At 45.2% G+C, this 18392-nt stretch overlaps 2 protein-coding genes across 4 annotated transcripts in view; both read right to left on the minus strand.

Annotated features, from left to right (window-relative positions):
- The window catches only part of LOC104635355 (protein FAM162B), a 65855-nt gene extending 58210 nt beyond the window's left edge, over positions 1-7645 (minus strand). The window contains exons 1-4 of one of the 3 annotated variants that reach the window (XM_010302118.2): positions 7245-7549; positions 5283-5388; positions 3792-3900; positions 2988-3141 (exon numbers count right to left, since the gene is read on the minus strand). In XM_010302118.2, coding sequence (XP_010300420.2) covers positions 3034-3141; positions 3792-3900; positions 5283-5388; positions 7245-7479 — 558 coding nt within the window. In that variant the 5' untranslated portion in view covers positions 7480-7549 and the 3' untranslated portion in view covers positions 2988-3033. Of the gene's footprint in view, positions 1-2987; positions 3142-3791; positions 3901-5282; positions 5389-7244 lie in introns of those variants that run through there. The other 2 variants (XM_075763253.1, XM_075763254.1) reach the window with 2 other exon arrangements.
- Positions 7646-8637: 992 nt separating this feature from the next.
- The window catches only part of SLC6A14 (solute carrier family 6 member 14), a 100370-nt gene continuing 90615 nt past the window's right edge, over positions 8638-18392 (minus strand). Inside the window, exon 14 of the mRNA XM_075763229.1 lies at positions 8638-8834. Within this exon, the coding sequence (XP_075619344.1) occupies positions 8733-8834 (102 nt within the window). The 3' untranslated portion in view covers positions 8638-8732. The remainder of the gene's footprint in view (positions 8835-18392) is intronic.

Genomic DNA, 18392 nt, shown 5'->3' on the forward strand with positions numbered 1-18392 from the left:
ATAAGAGTTCATGAAAACAGCAAAAATCCTGCAAGGGAGGAAGCATTCTTTCCTCCCAGTACAGAACAATAAATGAGGAAACGAGTTGAAAGGACTCACCCTTGGTCTCCATAAGTATCATGGCAAACCAGTACTGTCAACTCCATCCCGTGCCTTGGAGAGGAGGCAGCCCCCTCACATTGTCCTCAGGGCCAAGCTGAGGAAATAAGGGCATGTGATTAAAAAGGAAAGAATAGCTCCTACCTAATAGCAACTCCCATCCATTTTTTTAAATGACTGGGGGATCAGGTGTGATGCTGAAGCAATATAGATGGGAGGGGAAATAAAAAACCCCACCACAACCCTAAGGTTGTGAGGATTAGCCAATTATGCAGTCAGGAGGCTGTGTTAATTAGTGGCTTTTCAAGAGAAGAGTCAAAGGACTTTGCAAATACAGATGGAGACTGATTTTAACAAGCAGTGATAAGTCCTAGTGTTGGAGAGGCATGAGTAGTGCAATGTCCTCTGCTGGCATCTCCAAATACTACAGGGGATGGCTCCAGCCGAGGCTGCGCTACACCAGCGCCAGCAGCCACCCACCACTAACTGAGTGCAAGCCAGCAATTACTCTGATTGATTTTTTGGGGGAATATTATGATATTAAAATGAATAATCATGTAGCTGGGACTGGTAAAGGATTATTCCCTACATAATAGTCATAGCTCTTTGTGAGAGCCCAAGAGCACCTGGGTCATCTGATCGCTCAGAAGTGGCCCATCATCAGTGGCTCAGAGAGGAGGAATAGATTTTTTTCTTTTTCTTAATGATGATGTGTAATGCAGCAGCTTTATGCACTAGTCAACAGAGACTAAAGCTGCTTAAGAGGATTTGATAATAGCTCACACCCGAAGCAGTGTTTTCTTTTTCCAGGCAGAGGGAAGTGCAGAGCAGAGTGCAACAAGTCACGATTAATTTACTTGTTCTTTATATATGACTATGGTCAGGGTCATCTCCTTTCCTGCTTAAGTCAGGGAAGCTCAGAATGTGGATGTGTATTTGTTTACAAGCATCAAAATACATTCCTTAAGTGTTACGTGTGCCTTCTTAAAAGGGCACATGAAAGCCATTAAGAATTGAAAAAAATAGTCTAAAAGACTGACCAGAGCTGTTTTAGTTTATCTCCAAATGAACACTAACTCTGAGGTAATTCTTGAGGTTTATTGCACTAACCTAGAAAACCAGGTCATGTAAAATGAAAGAGCCCATGTTACCTGTGCAGGCAAGTGCCTGGTCAGCAGAGATTTGCTCACTCTGTGCTTGTCCTAGACCATTGTTTTCACTTCCCTGAGATGCACTTCGTGAGGAATACTACAGGGAGCAGACATCACTTTTGGTGGATTGTACTGCACAGGCCTGTGAGTTGGAAACAAGCACTGCAAACACCGAGATGTGACAGATTGTAACATCCCCCTCATACATGGTCCTCATCCTAAACAGATGTGGCAATGTGGAGAAGAGTGCTCCTAAGCAGTATCAGAGGGAAAGAGCTGCAAGGGAGCAGCACCACAGGCAGAGGAGATGGAGTCCCAGAGCCCAACAACTGCTGATCACCTGCCAATGCCCCAGCCTGTCCTTGCCAGCAGGTTGCTCATGTAGTGACACACCAGCGATAAGTGGACGTGATTTTTGACACACTAAACATCCGAGACCTGAGGCAGTGCTTCCAGACTCCCCTGGAGCACAAGGGCAACTGCTTCAAGTAATAAATCTTGCAAAGGCCAGAGCTTGGTGTAATGCTCAGGACACTGCACAAAGGCTGAGTGTGGTTACAGCATTTGCAATCTCCTCTGGGCAGCCAGGGTAAGATGGCTGGATTTTGTCACTCTACGTCCCTTGGCACCCCGTGCAAGTGCACCCAGCTCCACCAGCCTGTCTTACGGGGCTTGAGGGGTTACAAACAATGCACAGGGGCTCAGACTGTCAGCACCCATAAGCATGAACAAGGCCAGTCCTTGGAGTTTAATTCACCTCATGAAAGCAAAACTTTCCATATTTCATTAGGATCTCTCCCATCCTGTTAACATCATCCGAGAGAGTTTGGTGACACTTTAAATGAAGCTGTGAAGAGATGCGTTTGTTTAGATGTAATTGGACAGCTGTTTTATTATGAATTAATGAACTATGATGATTAAAAAGAATCCAGTTTTAGCATACCATGTATTAACAATTACTCCTGACTAAAATCACAGCTAAGCAAGTGCTAAAGAACTTCCATGACAATGACTGGAAGCAGAAGATGAAAAACCAGTGAGGTACAACAGGACGAGAGGTGCCTCCAGGCCAGGCTTGGGTATCCCAGGCTGTCCCACAGACACCAAATCACTCCACATGCCCACACTACCACTCCAAATCACTGCCACCATCCTCTGGCCCAAAGCCCTTTTGGCTCACATCAGTCATCAGGGTCTGCTCACACCCCTCCATCTTCCCAGCCCCTCTTCATGCTCATGTTCCCCTTCTCCCCCAGCCATGGGACGCTGTGAGGGGCTGGGGAGGGAGAGGGGACAGTGATGGCAGCAGGCTCAGAGACAGAGATAATTGACCTCTTTGTGCTTGCAAAACATATCTCAGACTCCTTTCCCCCCTGCTCCAGGTCAGTTTGGCCAAGGCTGTTGCCCTAGAGGCATTGCATAGAATGGGATGCTCTCTGATGTAGGGCTACATCCTTCCTGACTGCGAGGAGACAGCCCCATGGCCCTGTTGAGCATCAGCAGCACCTGAGCTGGCGAGTCCTGCATCTGTCCTTCCCACACTTTCCAGTTCAGAAGACATTTCTATATTTCAGCAGAACCCAGTGCCAAAGACCAGAGGCCACAGAAAGCAGCTGTTGGAGTTTCCATACAAGTTTCCCAGTTTGTATGGAGCAGTTTTTAAGCAGTGAAGTCTTTGCTTTGAGAGTTTCAGTGAAAAAGCTCCAAAGAGTTAAATGAAGAAAGGTACACATGCCATGTGCAAATCACTTATTTCCTGCTGTTAAAATAAATCTGTTCCCAATCATTGTGGCTTCCCAACAGCTGCCTCCTCATCCGTCTCCGCTTCAGCCCTCCATTTGGCCTTCTTTTCTATGTTCATCCTCAGCAGCGTGTGATCCCTTTTAGCAGCCTTGAAAAGAAGTGGTGAAAGTCATTGCACTCACACATTTCCAACCACATTTGCTCCACTTGCTTTTACATCCCACTGTCCTTTTTGATATTTTGCAGTGACAGAAGTTAATGTGTTTCCTTGTTTTACCAAATCTTCAGAATTTGCAGCTCTGATTAGCAGGAAAATTACACTGTAAATTGTTTATAGGTGCGCTGGGACATGCAAGTCAGGCTGGAGACCCTCCTTCCCCACCACTGGGATGGGAAGAAGCAAGTGTGACAGCTCTTGGTGGCCATGGTGGTACGCAGGCTAGGCAGGCAGGACCACGGGAGCCTCATGACCCATGGATGCAGGGCAGGACCAGGGTCATTGACATTGTCTGAGCTACTCCACAACCTTTGGACTGGCCTCTTGCCGAGATACTACAATACAGAGCATTGTTCTGCACAGATTTATAGCAGAGTGGGTCAGAAGGAACAGATTAACCAGTAAGCTGTGCTTCCCCATGCCAATCTCTCCTCTGGAGAATGGGGTGATACAGATCCTGTGCAAATATTGCTCATATGAACTTATTCTCAAACATATCTGTTACCCAGGTGCTTATTTACACTGAAACCATCCATAGACCATACATTTAGTTGATTAGTTCACCCAGAAACAATACTCACTTCTTTGCCTGTGATTACCATGGCCAAACAGCCCAGCAAGGTCAGCGCAATCATGATGTAGCAAACCTTTATCCTGACGCTGTTCCTTGCTGCGTCGAGGACCTCAGACCTGCGGATGACAGAGTTTCCATCCTGCAGCAGCATGTGTGAAATGAGATCATGAGGAGCTAGGTAATGAATCCTCAAGTCTTCCAGCAACTGCCTATTAATGTACAATATGTTTCAGCCTTGTCTTTCTGCAAGTACTTAAAGGAGGACTCAAAAGATTAGCTATGGGGGAAAGATTTAGCCACCCTCCCACCAGGTGGGGTATTGCTACTCCCAACAGTCATCAGTAACAACAGGAATAACAATCCTGCTCTTCTGCCTTCTTTATTGCATTTGAGAGTGAACACCTCAAAATGACAGGGACAGGAAAGGCTTTTCATCATGCTAATAGGTTTACAAGGGGCCCAGCTTTGGGTGTTGCAGGGCAGGGCATGGCGTGCTGCACAGCACCAGAAGACACTGGGCCCGTGCCACCATGGCTGGGCAATGCCACCCTCAGTGGAACGAAAGCACATGCATGACAGTTTGGGCAAGAGCAATGGAGAGTTTTCACAGAGAGAAGAGGCACAGCAAGCAGTGGTCTGTGGCCACATCCCCATCTGCTGCATGTGATGCTTTGAGCCCTGTCCCACTGCAGCACAGCCCTCTGCCAGGCAGCTGGCACCAGCCCCACAGACATCTGCCTCTGGTGGGAGGCTGAGCCTGAGCTGGAGCGGACAACTGCACCGTCTGTCCGGAGCTGTCTTCCCAAGCAGCTGAGCAGCCACAGCCATTGATGAGAAATCTCCACCACCTTCCATGAGTGACTCACGGCATTTATTCACCAGTTCATGCTTACAAGAGACTGCAGCATGGCAATGAGTCATTCATGAAACCATATCCAGCCATAGATTTACTTACACCTGCAAGGGGAAGGCCAGCTGGAGGAGCCCCCAGGATGTCACAAGTCAGGAAGCATTAGGTCTCCAAAACTGAGTAACAATCCTTTAGCAAAATATCTCAACAAGGAGGTGAAACCATAGCCCAGACATGAGGAACTCGTTGTGCAGATGTTTGTCACCAAAGCTGTGTATAGCCCCAACTTCTTTTTAAAATGTATGCAGCATTATTCATTGCTAATCAATAAAATCTAGCAAAGCATGCGAAAACCCAAAGTGGATGATATTCTACCATGGTGACTTCTGAGTTACAAAGCCATTTGTCTTGCAGAAGACACTTCGACCTAGTCTGAAATGTATGGTATCTGCGAGGGAATCCAGTTTACTTCACGGGGCATGATAAAAAGATCATGTTCCCAAAAATTCAGATTATTTTTGGACACCAGTAGCAGCAGGTCCCGTCAGCATGGAGGAGCACTAACCCTCACCATGTGGGCACAATGCAGACTGGGGTCTCAATCTGTGTGTTCACATCCAAAAGCATCATTCAGACCAGTCTACTTACGATATGTGCTTGGGAATGTCCTCCTCCTTTTTAAAGCGTCCTGCCCATACTAACACCTTTTTATCAAAATTTGTAGGCATTCTGTCATTTTTGAAAGCTTTGTAACCTGTAAGAGATTTTATAAAAGAAAACAATGAGCTAAGCTTAAAGAAGGGAAGAGGGAAAAAGCTGTCATTACAGGGGTAAAAGGATTGAAAGTTCAGAATGGCACTTTTCTATTCTGTGAGAGCCAAATGTGCTTTCTAATGTCAAAAGGACCTAGCAGCTGGTGTGAAATGCTTTGTTACATTTTCAGCTTATTTCATTTTGCTTAATTTTTCTTTCCTTTAGTTTAGGTACATTTTAAACTAAAAATCTCTTCTAGCCTTCCTGATTAAGGGGAGAAAGGATGTGGGGCTGCAGTCACCCAAGCCCGCAGCATGCTCTCACCCTGCTCGTATCTTGCTTTTAAATGGCCCAACTAGTGAGTTAAGCAAACTGCCGGCAGCACTAATAAGTCCTCGACAGCATCTCCTTCTGAAAGCACTGATGGAGAGACAAGGTCTGTTAAAAACACAGCCTGGTGGGAGGCTGGTAGTTGTTCTCATGCAAGCTGGGTACCACATTACTGTACTCTAATGATGATACATTACACCCCACTAGACTGCCAGAGTGATGCCATTAGCATGCTTATCACCGTGAGCACAATGAGAAAGGGACTCTGGCTCCTCTTGATGGAAACAAGCCCAATGACAGGCCACAATGAGGGCAGTGGCAGGGAGACCCTGCAAAAATAGAGTGAGCAACAGCTAGCTCAAATCTTGGCTTTTGCATTGCACACCTGTATGGTTGGTCATCACAAGGTAGCTGGGACTGCTCACACACCCAGGTAGGTGCACCCAAGATGCTAGGTTACGGTGTCCTGTGCTTGCAGATGTGGGACTAGGGTTTAGAAATCGTCTGGGGGTGATCAGGGCATGCAGGAAGGGACAAACATGAAGATGCCCCCAGTCTTGATGTCCTGCAATCCCTGGCTGTTGCTGGATTGCTGGTGCTTGGCTGAAAGGAAATCACTGCCTCTGCAGAACAGGGCACGAGGGAGCATCTCTTCCTGCCTGTGTTGAGATGGTGAAATTACATTGAGTGCCTTGGTCCCAGGCCTGCTCATGCATGCCAGGACTTGTGAATGGCTAAAAAAATCCCAGGTATAAATCTTGGCACCCAGACCCCCAGGTAAATTTAATCTCCTGCTTCTCTTGTTTCTCTTAGAGAGTGCCAGTGAGACCAGGATAGCTACATCTGAAATATCAACAAGCGTCTGAATCAGATCTGCAGCAAGCAGTAAGATGGATTGCTAAAAGCACAGGTTCCATCCCAGGGAAAACAAGGGCAAAACCTCATGCTGGAAACCACAGCCATCCACGTGAGCACAAGGCAGCCCCAGGCAGCTCAGCCTTGCTAGGGTGAGGAGTCTGCAAAGGCATGGCCAAGGAGGTGGTGGTACAGAAACTATCTCCATGCCAGAGAGCTTGCCCATGTGGGAGCAGCCCATGCCTGCTGCCTGCCGGGTAAGCCAGGGCACTGCCTGCCACAGGGATGCACAGTTGTGCATGTAACCTGGCAGGGAGTCTCAGGGGGAGCAGAGGGTGCAGCCTGGCAGCAGTCCTCCTCTGGAAACCTGGCAGCTGGGTAGGGGGAGGAACATTTATTTATTTTTTTAATTAACAGGTTCCCTGACAGGAAGTATCAGTTTGTATTTGCGGCCGGAGGAGGAGGACTATTTAACACAAAAAACCCCTTGTTTTTATCCTGTGCACTGTGCTAGTCAGAGTTCTCAATTTGCTCCATGTCTTGGGAGCGTTTGTAACCCCAGGAGATGCCGCACTGCAGTACACAGCCACACACAAGAACAAGGGTCATTTTCTCGCCTTTTCCTCCCTCCATGCTGCAGCATGAAACAGCGACCAAAGCTTTTCTACCTACCTGGATTAGCCGTCTGCACAGCTGCGTCCTGAGAGCCCTTCGCTTTGTAGCCAATGTCTCTGGCAGGGTGCAAGACTGGCCAAGCCACCCGCCGCCACAGCCCCAGGCTGTGCCCCAGCAGCCTCCCCAGCCATCCCGCCCTGGCTGGCACCAGGACGCTGCCTCCCCGCCGGCCTGGGAGCACGCAGGCGGACCTGCAGGAGCCCAGAAGGCTGCTTCCAGGAGTTATTAACATAAAACTACCCCTTCCTGTAAGAAGGGAGTAGCATGCGTTTCCACCCAGGCTGCCAACAGTTTTTGCTTGCGTCACGATGACTAGTTAAATTTATCGCCTGTGTTTACCGACATGACACACCTTCTGATCTAGGCGGGCAGAGATCACTCTGCCCCATTCTCTCCATCCCAAGGAGCTGCTCAGGAGAGCAACGGGTATTTACATTATTTTCTCAGTCCTTACTATGGTAGGACTAAAATAGGACAGTGTGCTCTATTTTCCCAAAGATAGGCTTAGTGACTGCTAATTATCACAGCTAGCAATCTGTTAGAGTTCTTAATTGTTCTCAGCTAAAAAATAATCTTGCAAACCAGTTGTGTTAAACAGACTTTTTGAAGAGGAGCCGAGTAGATGTGGTTTGGTAGAAGGAAAACTACAGCTGATGTTTGTGGCTATAAAATGCAGATGGGGAGTCCATCTCACATCCAGACTGTGAACTTTCCTGGCAAAAAAAATATTTCAGATATATTTCAGGTTTAAGTCAGTAAACTAAGAAATTATGTCAAAAAACCTCAGGTGATGTAGTATTTGTCAGTCAGTAAAATTGTCACTGAAATGTAGCAGTACCTATAAAGTATTTGACCTCTTTGAATTCAATCTTCAAAAAGTTCAGATAGTGCTGGATGTTTTCCATAACATCAGCTGTTCTATCCAGACAATGAACAAAAACCAATGCTATTTTATCACTTTGACATTTCTCCTGCATTTTACACAAAATTCTCCCTGATGGGTGAGCAAATGGAAATGCAAAATACTTGTCTCATTTGGAGCAGTGAGGTTTTTACTCTTTTAGACATACAAGACTCTAAAGCTGATTTACAACTAGGGCAAAAAAATCCATTTGAAAGGGAAGAAGCTGTTGCCAAAAGGAAAATTTCAGAACTATTTAGTAATACTATCAAATGCAATATTGCAGATAATCAAAGTGCATCTAAAAGCAAGGGGAAGAACTGCATGGGAATAAAGCTTGGGATGTTGGCAAGGACATTCTTTAAGGGCTGAAAGGATGAAAGATGTGAGACAGATGCAGCTCCAGCTACCCAGCTCCTGGCCCGAAGGAAAAACTCTACAATTTATAGAGGCGTTTTATAATTTTTGACAACACAAAGTTATTGATATTAAGGAAAGAAGAAACTCGCAGCAATGACAAAGGTGGTTTTTCCTCTTTCATGAAAGTTCCATGATGCATCCGGACATAACACAATGTGTTTATCTTAATTTGCTTGTAATTTGGTAAAGCAAATTAGATTCATTTCCAGATTAGGAACCCATACAGAAAATAAATGGTGGTTTGAGCTTCCAGCTGCAAATGAGACCTGCAAACAAGTAGAAATCAGTGGATGTGATTATGATGGAAGAAGCAGAAGGAAAACTTAGTAAAGTTACCGAGGATATTTGTGTCCTGCTGAAGATTTCCCTGGGGGGGAGATAGGTGTGAGGAGGAGGAAAGGTGCATTTAGAGCATGAAGTTTGCAGGGCTTAGCTCCCCTGAGCATCCCTGCAGGCTCCCTTCTCACCTTGCAGAAGAGCTGCTGAGTGGAAAAGAGGCATTGTATACCTGGACATCCCTTGCTCTCCAAACTGGGCAGGCAGGAAGGGCTGGGGGGCAGCGGATGGGACATGCTGCTACGATGCTCACATCATGCTTGGAGCTGCCCAACCCCAGTGGAGCTCTGGCTGTACAGAGCATTTTCACTTTAACAGCCACTCTCCAAAATGCTTATTGCAAAAGTGACTGTCTTTACATCATGTCTGATTATGGCTTTGATGAGAAAAAAAAAATAACATTTTTATTATATCTCTTAATTTCTCAAAATGCAGACAAAAATGTGGGTTTTTCAGGCCTCTGGTGCTTATCCACCCAGGGGTTGCCAATTGTTTTCCCCTAGAAGACACACCAGCTAACAGCTGTATTAATCACATCTGCTGTGAGCAAAAAAGCACTTCAGGATTTATTATGTCAGCATTTAGAAGTGCAAAGACACAGAGGTCCTCATGAAACCACAAAAGTAGTTCCTTGTTCCTGATTTTTACTTGTTTCTCTGGCACCATGAATGCTTAATGCTGGGGTGAGTTTTACTGCAGTGCATGAAAGCTAATAAAAAGCTATATACACCACTGCGTTAGGAAATCAAGTGTTCCCTTGTGCACTGTGGATCTCTCTCTGGTCCAGAGCATCCTGAATCCTTTCCTGAACGGCAGAGAGATGCAGAATGCTCTGAGACCAAGACAGCCTTCTGTGTAGCCCGATGGCCTTAGTCCTCCTCAGAGATGTTCTGTGCCCAGCCCAGTACATGCACATCCCCCCCTGCCCAGGTTACAAAACATCCCCATAAGGCTCTTCATCCATTCATGCCCCTCACCAAGCCATCACTCGATACCTATCAGTGACTCATTAGCAGAGTGAAACCATTATTTCATGGCCATTAAGCTCACAGAGTTTATTGCATAGCAGTAACGACATGTTCAGTGATGCAGAATTAGCAAACTAGGCTTAAAAGCACCACCATCTTCTCCTCTCACATCCTTCTGCCAGGAGGAGAGCAGGACTCCAGCTCCTCAGCAAGCCCTGGACAGGTACAGATAACAACTCACACACCAACTAGCTGTACAGACATCCCCCAGGCTTGCTCTGACCCTCACTGCAAGGGGAGAGCACAGATCTGAAGGTTTTTGAGTTACAAAGAAGTCGGCTAGCTCAGAGAAAGCAGAGGATGGTTCACAGCTGTGGTGCTCCTGACATTTCTGTTTTCTGTGTGAGAGTAATATGTAGTTGTAACACTTGCTGCACACTGGTGCTAACACTAAAGATACGAAACTAAACACAAAACCTCAGAGGACTCCATCCCAGTTCTGCATCACTGTCACACCCCCTTCTGCCAGCTCAGACTCTGCTCTTGCAGCTGACTCTGCAGCAAGGACTAACAGCCAGTCATTCTGCCCTTCCTAAATGTACACAAAAACTTTTGCAGAACTGGAAGTGAAAGGCCACAATATAAAAATCCATTGTTCTTTGTGATTTCTGACTGATTTTATACTGTCATTCCCAGTACCTTAATTCTGATTATTGTCGGTCTATTGCAGCAGTGAAAAACTTGGACTCGGGTTCTTTTCACCTGTCCTTTTTCTGCTTTCAACAACCACAGAATGAAAGCGTTTATTCCTCCAGAAGTTCCAGGTTTCCACACATCTCTTTACATCTCCTGGTTAATTTTCATAAAATTACAAACCAACTTTTTTTATTCATATACAGAAAGAATTCACAGGAGTATTCAACTGAAAAAAGTATTACTCTGTAAAGCTGTTTTCATGTGCAGTGTCCTCAAAATCAAATGGCTTACCATCAGGCTCTGTTTTGCATGCCATGCAAACTTTTTACATGAGGGCTGTGATGAGGAGCACAAGATAATCTTATCTTAAAGTTCTTTGCCTTCCTCCATCTAATTAAATATGCAGCAGAGCTCTGTCCCTTTTCCCAGACGAGATAAACAAGCAATCCGGGATAGGCTTATAAAATTCTGAGTGAGTCAGGAAATATCCCTCCCCGAGACTGTGTATTCTCCAGGAGCGCAATTTAACACAGCAAGAGCAATGAATTGCTTTGAAATGTCTCACTCACCTGCAGACTCCCAGCCCAAGAGCCTGTCCCTTCTCTCCAGGGTCCCCAGGGAGCAGCGCTCCCAGGGCTTCAGTTCCCTCCAGGAGGTGAATCACATCCTCCTCATATTAGGAAATTGTCTACCCTAAGGAAACTCAAATGCAAATCCCAAGAAACTAAAAGCTCCTGAACTATTTCTCGCGGTGGCCAAGTCAAATCAAGGGAACAGTCACAGCATCTTGCAGCAGAACCAGACTCAGAGAGTTTGTAAAGAGCTCTGAAAACAAGCACCAGCATGAGGCTTTAATCACTTCAGGATGCTCAGATTCAATTTTTCGATAATCTTGAGTGTTATCTGTAAAACAAGGCATCTGCTAAAAGAGAACAGTGACAAGGAAGGAGTCCCTCCCTTCTTTCTGTGTTAAACTTCAGCTTTGCTTTACAAAAAAATGAAATCGGGATTCCTCTATCCAGTTACTGAAAGGTCCTGCTTTTTCTACCATTATTGTCCCTATTCCTCCAAATTTGATTATATCACTACCATTTGAAAAATCTTGCCTAGCAACCATAAATAAGACACTAAGCCACACTACTAAAAAAATAATAATAACAAAATCCACAAACTCCACTGAGTCTGGTAAATCTTGCCTAATTTATATCATACGAGCCTTTTGGCATCAGTCTCTTAATAGGGAAAGATAATTGATATACTTGGTATTTTCTACAACAGGAGCAGTCATTTGCCCCAGGTGAAAAAGATCTGAGCTGTTCTGCATGCCTGCCACTAGCACAAGAACGAGCAGAATTTGGCCCTGAGTGTGTTGGACCTGAGCAGAAGTGCCCAACATTGCAAGGATAAGGATCTCCAAATGATCCTTATCTAGGAAGATTCATCTTCTCTGCCATTAAGCACATTTATTCTTAAGGGAGTTAAACCCTAATTAACAGCCTGGATGTTTTGCAGCTTAAGGTGTGTTCACCTCTGGAACAGCACAAGAACCCACTCCTAGCTCTCCTGATTGTAATGGAAATGCCTATGAACAAGGGACACTGCTGTAGCCAAGAGGACCCATAAGCCACACTTGCTTCGTTCCCTTCCATTGGATCCAGGATTTTAGCTAAGATGTAAGAGAATATTTCTTAGGCACTGGAATGCAGTTATGAATTGTCTTAATAGAAGCCAAATTCAGTGGAGCATGTGAGCTGGACCTAGAGTTGCTAACCTCTGCAAACAAATAATAAAAAAGGGCTTGGGATGGGTCTGAAGTGCCCTTAGTATGAAGTGCAGGGTTTATAACAGCTGTCGTCAGAAGGACAAAGCTCACAGCAGCAAAACAAAAGTTAGCCATTGCTCTGGCAAAGCCCCAGTATGACCTTTCCCATGGTTTAGAATGATCGTACAGAGGCAATGAAATGGCATGTCACCTCCGGCACAGGGTGACTTGGCACATGCCACAGCCACCTACCGATGGGCTGAAACATGGGGTGGCTGCCTACATCCAGCTTCATCATGGAGGAATAGCCAGATGCAAGCAGCAAAGACCCCAGGACCCACGGTAAATCCTCCAAGGTATTCAGGGTGTTGTGATGAAATTGCAATTTTTATAACCAAGGAAATTAATGCATTGATGAGCTTTGCACCAGGCCTCTGATTTTTGAAATGATGCACAATTGGACTGTAGAGCAAAAATGTGCAAAACCCTGAAAAGAAATCAAAATCATGAGAATCCTAACAATTTACATTTTGACTCAGAGTTTGGAGAACCATTTAATTTAAACCTTTTCCACACCTGTTTCCCCAGCTGAGTCTGAGAAACACATTGACAAGGACAGACTCGTTGACTTGTCACTTAATGATTTTCTTTCCTGAGAAAAATGGCATTGTCTTCAAAACCAGACGCATTTAGAAATTTTTCAGTCCATTAGTCAATAGTTTAGGGAAAAAAGAAACCTAATTTTAAAAGATTGAACAATTCTTTGTGGAAATGTCTTTTCCCTACACTTGTTTTAATATAAGGATGACTTAAATTTTTTTCAGCTACTGCAGAGAAGTCATGTACCATCGATCAGGCCAATAAACCTGCTGACATCGTTTTGAGCCCATGCACTGTGGGGTCAAATTTCCCCATTTAGTGACTGGCTGAATATGTATGCAATCAATACAGGAGCAAATGTATCCCTGGTAACACAGGGGGAGGCACTACCCTGGAGACAGTTTGTTGCAGCAATGCACACCACAGTAGTCCATAACAGGGCCACGTGCCTCCTCAAATTTATCAACTGTGTCTTGACAATCCCTCTAAAGAGACCATAAAACTCTTTCAAACACTCCTGGGTGAGACACAGCCTACCTGTAGGATGAGATTTACTCCCAGCACCTTTTGTGTGACCAAAGGGACCATCAGGGAAATGTATCTCCTGAAAGATGCACAGCCCCCCGAGTGCAGCATGGGGAGGGCAGGACAGTGAAAATTCCCTGTCACACAGGGCTTTGCAGTGTTCCAGGGCCTTTGGTGAAACAGTGTGGTCTTACTGCCTTGTTCAAACCACGGGCAACATCTGCCTGCATTCTTAGGGGCTGGCTCATGCATACTGCTGTAGGGCTTAGACTTGGGCTGGTGACTCCTCTGCTCCTTGTTTGTACAATTCTTTGCACAAGGGAGTCCCAGGCAGTTACTGGAGCTCCTACATAGTATGGTGAAGAAATAGTGAGGAAGAGGGAAATGAGAGACTCATCTTGAGAAGATATATAATGATTACGGGGGGGGGGGGGGGGGGCGGGGGCAGGAGCTGCAGAAAAATAAATTAAACCCTACATAAATAGGACTTTACTTCTTCGACAGTAACACAAAGTGGTCCTGCATTTTCTGAACTATGTAAGTCATGGAAACACATACACAAAGCCATTGCAATGAGCTGTCTTACTGAAAGAGGAATTTGTTCAAGAGTAGAGCTTATCATAGATATATGACATGTTTCCAGTGTGCTACTCGCATTAGGTGGGCAACTCTCATTTGCTTAGACCAGTAAAACATCTCTCACAGGTACACATACTATGCTTGGAGAACTGGAGATTCTTAAAAAAGAGAGAAATTGGAGAAGAAGGTGGCTTCAGTGGGGATGGTGTCACCAAGTTCACACAAAGGTTGGTGAGAAGGCCACCTAGGAAAACTGGATGACCTCAAGGGCTTGTGTTATATAAATGAGACAAAAAGCCCACAGTGCAGGGTCATTTCTTTGGGGCTAAGGATGAAGATTTCTGGCTGCATTTGTTTAACTTAGGGTGACTCCAGGCTGCCAAGCAGATGCTGCCATGGAAAAAGTAGATGAAATTCCAAGATGTAGAAGCAAAGTCATTGAAGTAGAGAGAAAACAATTTTAGTATTCTCATATAAGACGTCTGGAATAGCCTGCGCTGCTCTGGTTGCTCAAGAAAGTTACTCAAGAGGAAAAGGAATAAGGGAAGAAATGAGAGGAATATGTCTTTTTCTTGGCTAATAAATTACAGATGGAAAGGGATTGTGGTAGATATCTCTCTCAGAAACTCAATGCCAGAGAAGAAGGGCAGTTAGGTAGGGTAAATCACAGCACTAATACCTGAACAAAGGGTATAAGCTGCTCATGATGGATGCCAAGGGCTACACCTTTCCTGGTGCCGTTCCGTGTACCTTCCAGCAAAGGGGCAGGAGCTGTCTCCATCCTCACATTAGCTAATGAAGCACACATGGTAACACAAACAGCCAGGCCACAGGGCTCACCAGGCTCCTGCAGCACTGCTGGGAGGTTTAACTTTGGACAATAACTGCACAGTCATTAGTGTTTGCAAAACAAGTTTCCAGGGAAGCAAAATTACACACTGAGGAAATAATACGCAGCAATGTAATCTGATGTGAGAGGGAGATCATTTCATTACCTGAACCGGGCCTCATTATTCACCATTTCCCTGGCAAGAGCTGATAAATGCAGGCTAATGAATCTTAGCACTCTGGACGAGCGGGAGGAGTGCCGGCTCGGTGCTGCCGCATGCTAAGCAGGACCAGAGAATCCAACTTTGAGCTAAAAGTCCAAAAGTTAAAATATGAACTCATCCATTGCAGCACTGCAGCAAGATGAGAGAGGAGTTTTACCCACTGCTGGCTTGGTCGTATAGAGTAATCCTGGCTGTGGGAATACCGTGGTTCCTATCTGGCCCAGAGAAGTAAAATGAACTCTAAACATCATAAGAATAATAGGGGATCTGCCACGTGGTCTGCATATTGATGATAAGTGCAAGGGCCAGAGTTGGCTCTTTAGGGATAGCCTTCCAGGACCAACAGGATCAGCTGGAGACTTCGCAGACTGTCCTGGCAGTTAAATATCATCCTTGGCCTGGTCATCACACAAGGAAGTTATCAACAGAGAAAGAGGCAACAGCATCAGCATGGAAAAGCACAGTAACAGGACCTTTGCCCACTTCTGTGGCACTTTTGTTTCATCAACACAGTTTCCCATTGGCTACTGTGGCCATTCCTCCCTTTAAAAAAAAACAGGAAAACAGCACTTACACCATTCTCTGGATACAATTATTAAAAACAAAACAAAACAATCAAAAAATTCCCAAGCAATGCTAAAGAAACCATTAGAAAAGGGGAGAAAAATCTCTTTAACATGAATGAGTTCTCAGAGTTGCAAAGATTACCTGTATTTTTTTTTCTATACTTTCTGCATACTTCAGAAGCAATGCAGCCCCCAAATTTCATACAAAGAACCAGAACATTTGGCAAGGCTCCTTTTGAAGGAGCTTAGACACTAACAGCCAACATAAGATGAAAACCTATTCCAAGAGGCACACGGATGTCCTGACATTATGGGGAAATACTGCCCTCATCTGTCTTCCAATGACAGGTGTTATTTTCCTGCCTACCATGCCTAAACCATTCATCACTTCCAGAATGAAAAGGTGACTATATTGTTGCGACCAACTCCAAAGTCTGTGCCAGGACCTCCACTTGCACTGCAGCCATTAAGCAATGCTGTCGTGAATAACTGGAGTCAATACAACCATGTTGCTGCAGTGGAGTTTAAATGTAGAAATATCTTGATTCTCTGTATTGAAGATAGTGTCTTGGCCCAAAAGAAGAAAATGGCTTATACATCCTTTATAAAACTAAAACCAGCCAAAGAAAAAAATAATCCCCAGTGCCAGGAGTACAGGAGTACTGAGAGACAGCGCTGAGTTTCAGCAAGAGCAGAGCAACCCCCGTTCCTGCAGTGATTTGCACACTAGCGCACCAGGCAGCGATTTGGGGATCTGGACGCCTGCAGTCTAGCCTGTTACAGAAAGCCAGAGAGAACAAGGCTGGTTTGCCTTTCATCCATATTGGCAAAAATCCAGCTCATGCACACATACACAGAGTGGAGGCATATTTGAAACACCATCAGTGGCCCTCAAGAAGGTGAAATGAAGGATAAATTGAATATGCATTCATATTTCGTTAAAGTATAAGCTTTGAAGTTGGAAAATTACATCTAGTAGATGAAGTATAGCACTAGCCAGTTCTGTGTGAGTTTGGGGTGCAGAAGAAGCATCTATGTGTCTCACCTCTGTGAGCCAATGCCACTAGCCAGCCAAGGTCCTCAGAAAGTACACTGGCTGATGAAAGTGCAGATCACAGTACTTACCTGTTAGCATTTGCAGAGCTTTGGAGGAGCATGGCTCTCAGAGCAAATGGAGATGCTTCTCTATCGAGGCCTGTGTCTTTTAGTTCTTTTAATGAAGTTAGTCCTGCTGAAACTCCAAGAGAGGAGCTGGAAAGTCCAATTGTGCTGGTTCATAGTTCAGTATAATTTCTCCTTGCTTGTACCTTTTCCCCTAGACCCCCATTCCTTTTGATTTTATTTTGTAAATCCTGGATTTAATCAAAGTCTGCATCTCCAAAATTGCATGTACAGTTGCCTGGCTTCTTAATGCCTGGATCATTGTTCCAGCACGGCAGACAGGTCTCATTTGATGGCACCAAACTGACTGTCTGGCAACTCAGGGCAGGTATTTATGATCCATCTGCAGGATTTCAGGTCTCCCCCAGCAGCATGGTCAGCTCTCAACCAGCCAAAGCCTGGAGCTGGCCACGGGCACTGCGCAGCCACAAGCTTTGTCCAGCCTGGCAGCCAGGTGATGAGAACAAGGCTGGATGCTGCCTGCCCCAGGAGCTCCACACTGTAACATCCAGGCTCTTGTGTCCCCATTCAATGGGAGCAGGATGACCAAAGCTCGCCAGAAATGTTTTGACCCATGCAGATATGCTCATTGGCATGCTTTTAACAGGTTTGTTGAAAAAACCCTCAAATGAATTTATATCTAATTGCTATCTAGTTTCCTAGATGAAAAACTTCAAAACAATCCTCCCAAACTGATTTTCATGAAAATATCAATCCCAAATGATCATTTCCAAGATCCCAGAAGAAGCAGTGCACTCAGGACTGCCCAGCCTCAGACCCTCCAGGTGGACCCAGGACTCACCCAGTGACTCATCCTCCTGCTAGCTTCTCCCAGGTCACCAACTCCAGAGTCTGGCTGATGCCTTGGCAATCAAAGTTTCTAATTACAGCCTTTCTGCCTGGTACCTTAATTTGATCTGTCATTTCACAGCCCAGTAGCTCTATCTGAACAGGTGGAATATGGCAGATTCCTCTAATTATTTTAGTCTTTGTCAAATAACCAATATTAATTCACAGTATTCTACATAGTTATAGATTTTCCCCTAAGCATTTCCCTTTCTCTGATCACCAGCTGCATCAAATACACCGCTATATTACTCCTTCCCACACTACTGTCTGCCTTCCCAATCTGCCCTGTACATATGACAAATGTTTGGTCTTTTTGATTCCTGTTTGTTGTTTGCTTATTTGTTTCCTTCTTTGCTTTCAGAGCACTAGAACAATATTCAGCAAAGTAGAACTAAGGACTAAAGTTCCTGGTGGTCATTCACTTGAGTTTAATCATTCTGGTCATATAACACCTGGGGAAATTCTACCTGTCTTTATGCTGGTAATATTTTATTAACATATATGTGTGGCTACAAGCTGCCTTGCGGGCTTTTTGTTTGTGGCTGCAAGAGGGGATCTACCTTCTCCAAGCACTGAGGCGAGTAGATCTGCCATACCAATGCAATGCAATTTCACCCAGCTCCTAGCTGGAGACCTAGCCAGCCAGACACTCCTCAGGGCTGGAGCAGGAGTGACCATCCCCACCAGCTGGATGCTCTTAGCAGCATCAGAGCCTCCTCTGTGCTGAACC

This window comes from Balearica regulorum, chromosome 11, assembly GCF_011004875.1.
Source record: "Balearica regulorum gibbericeps isolate bBalReg1 chromosome 11, bBalReg1.pri, whole genome shotgun sequence".
Classification (NCBI taxonomy): domain Eukaryota; kingdom Metazoa; phylum Chordata; class Aves; order Gruiformes; family Gruidae; genus Balearica; species Balearica regulorum.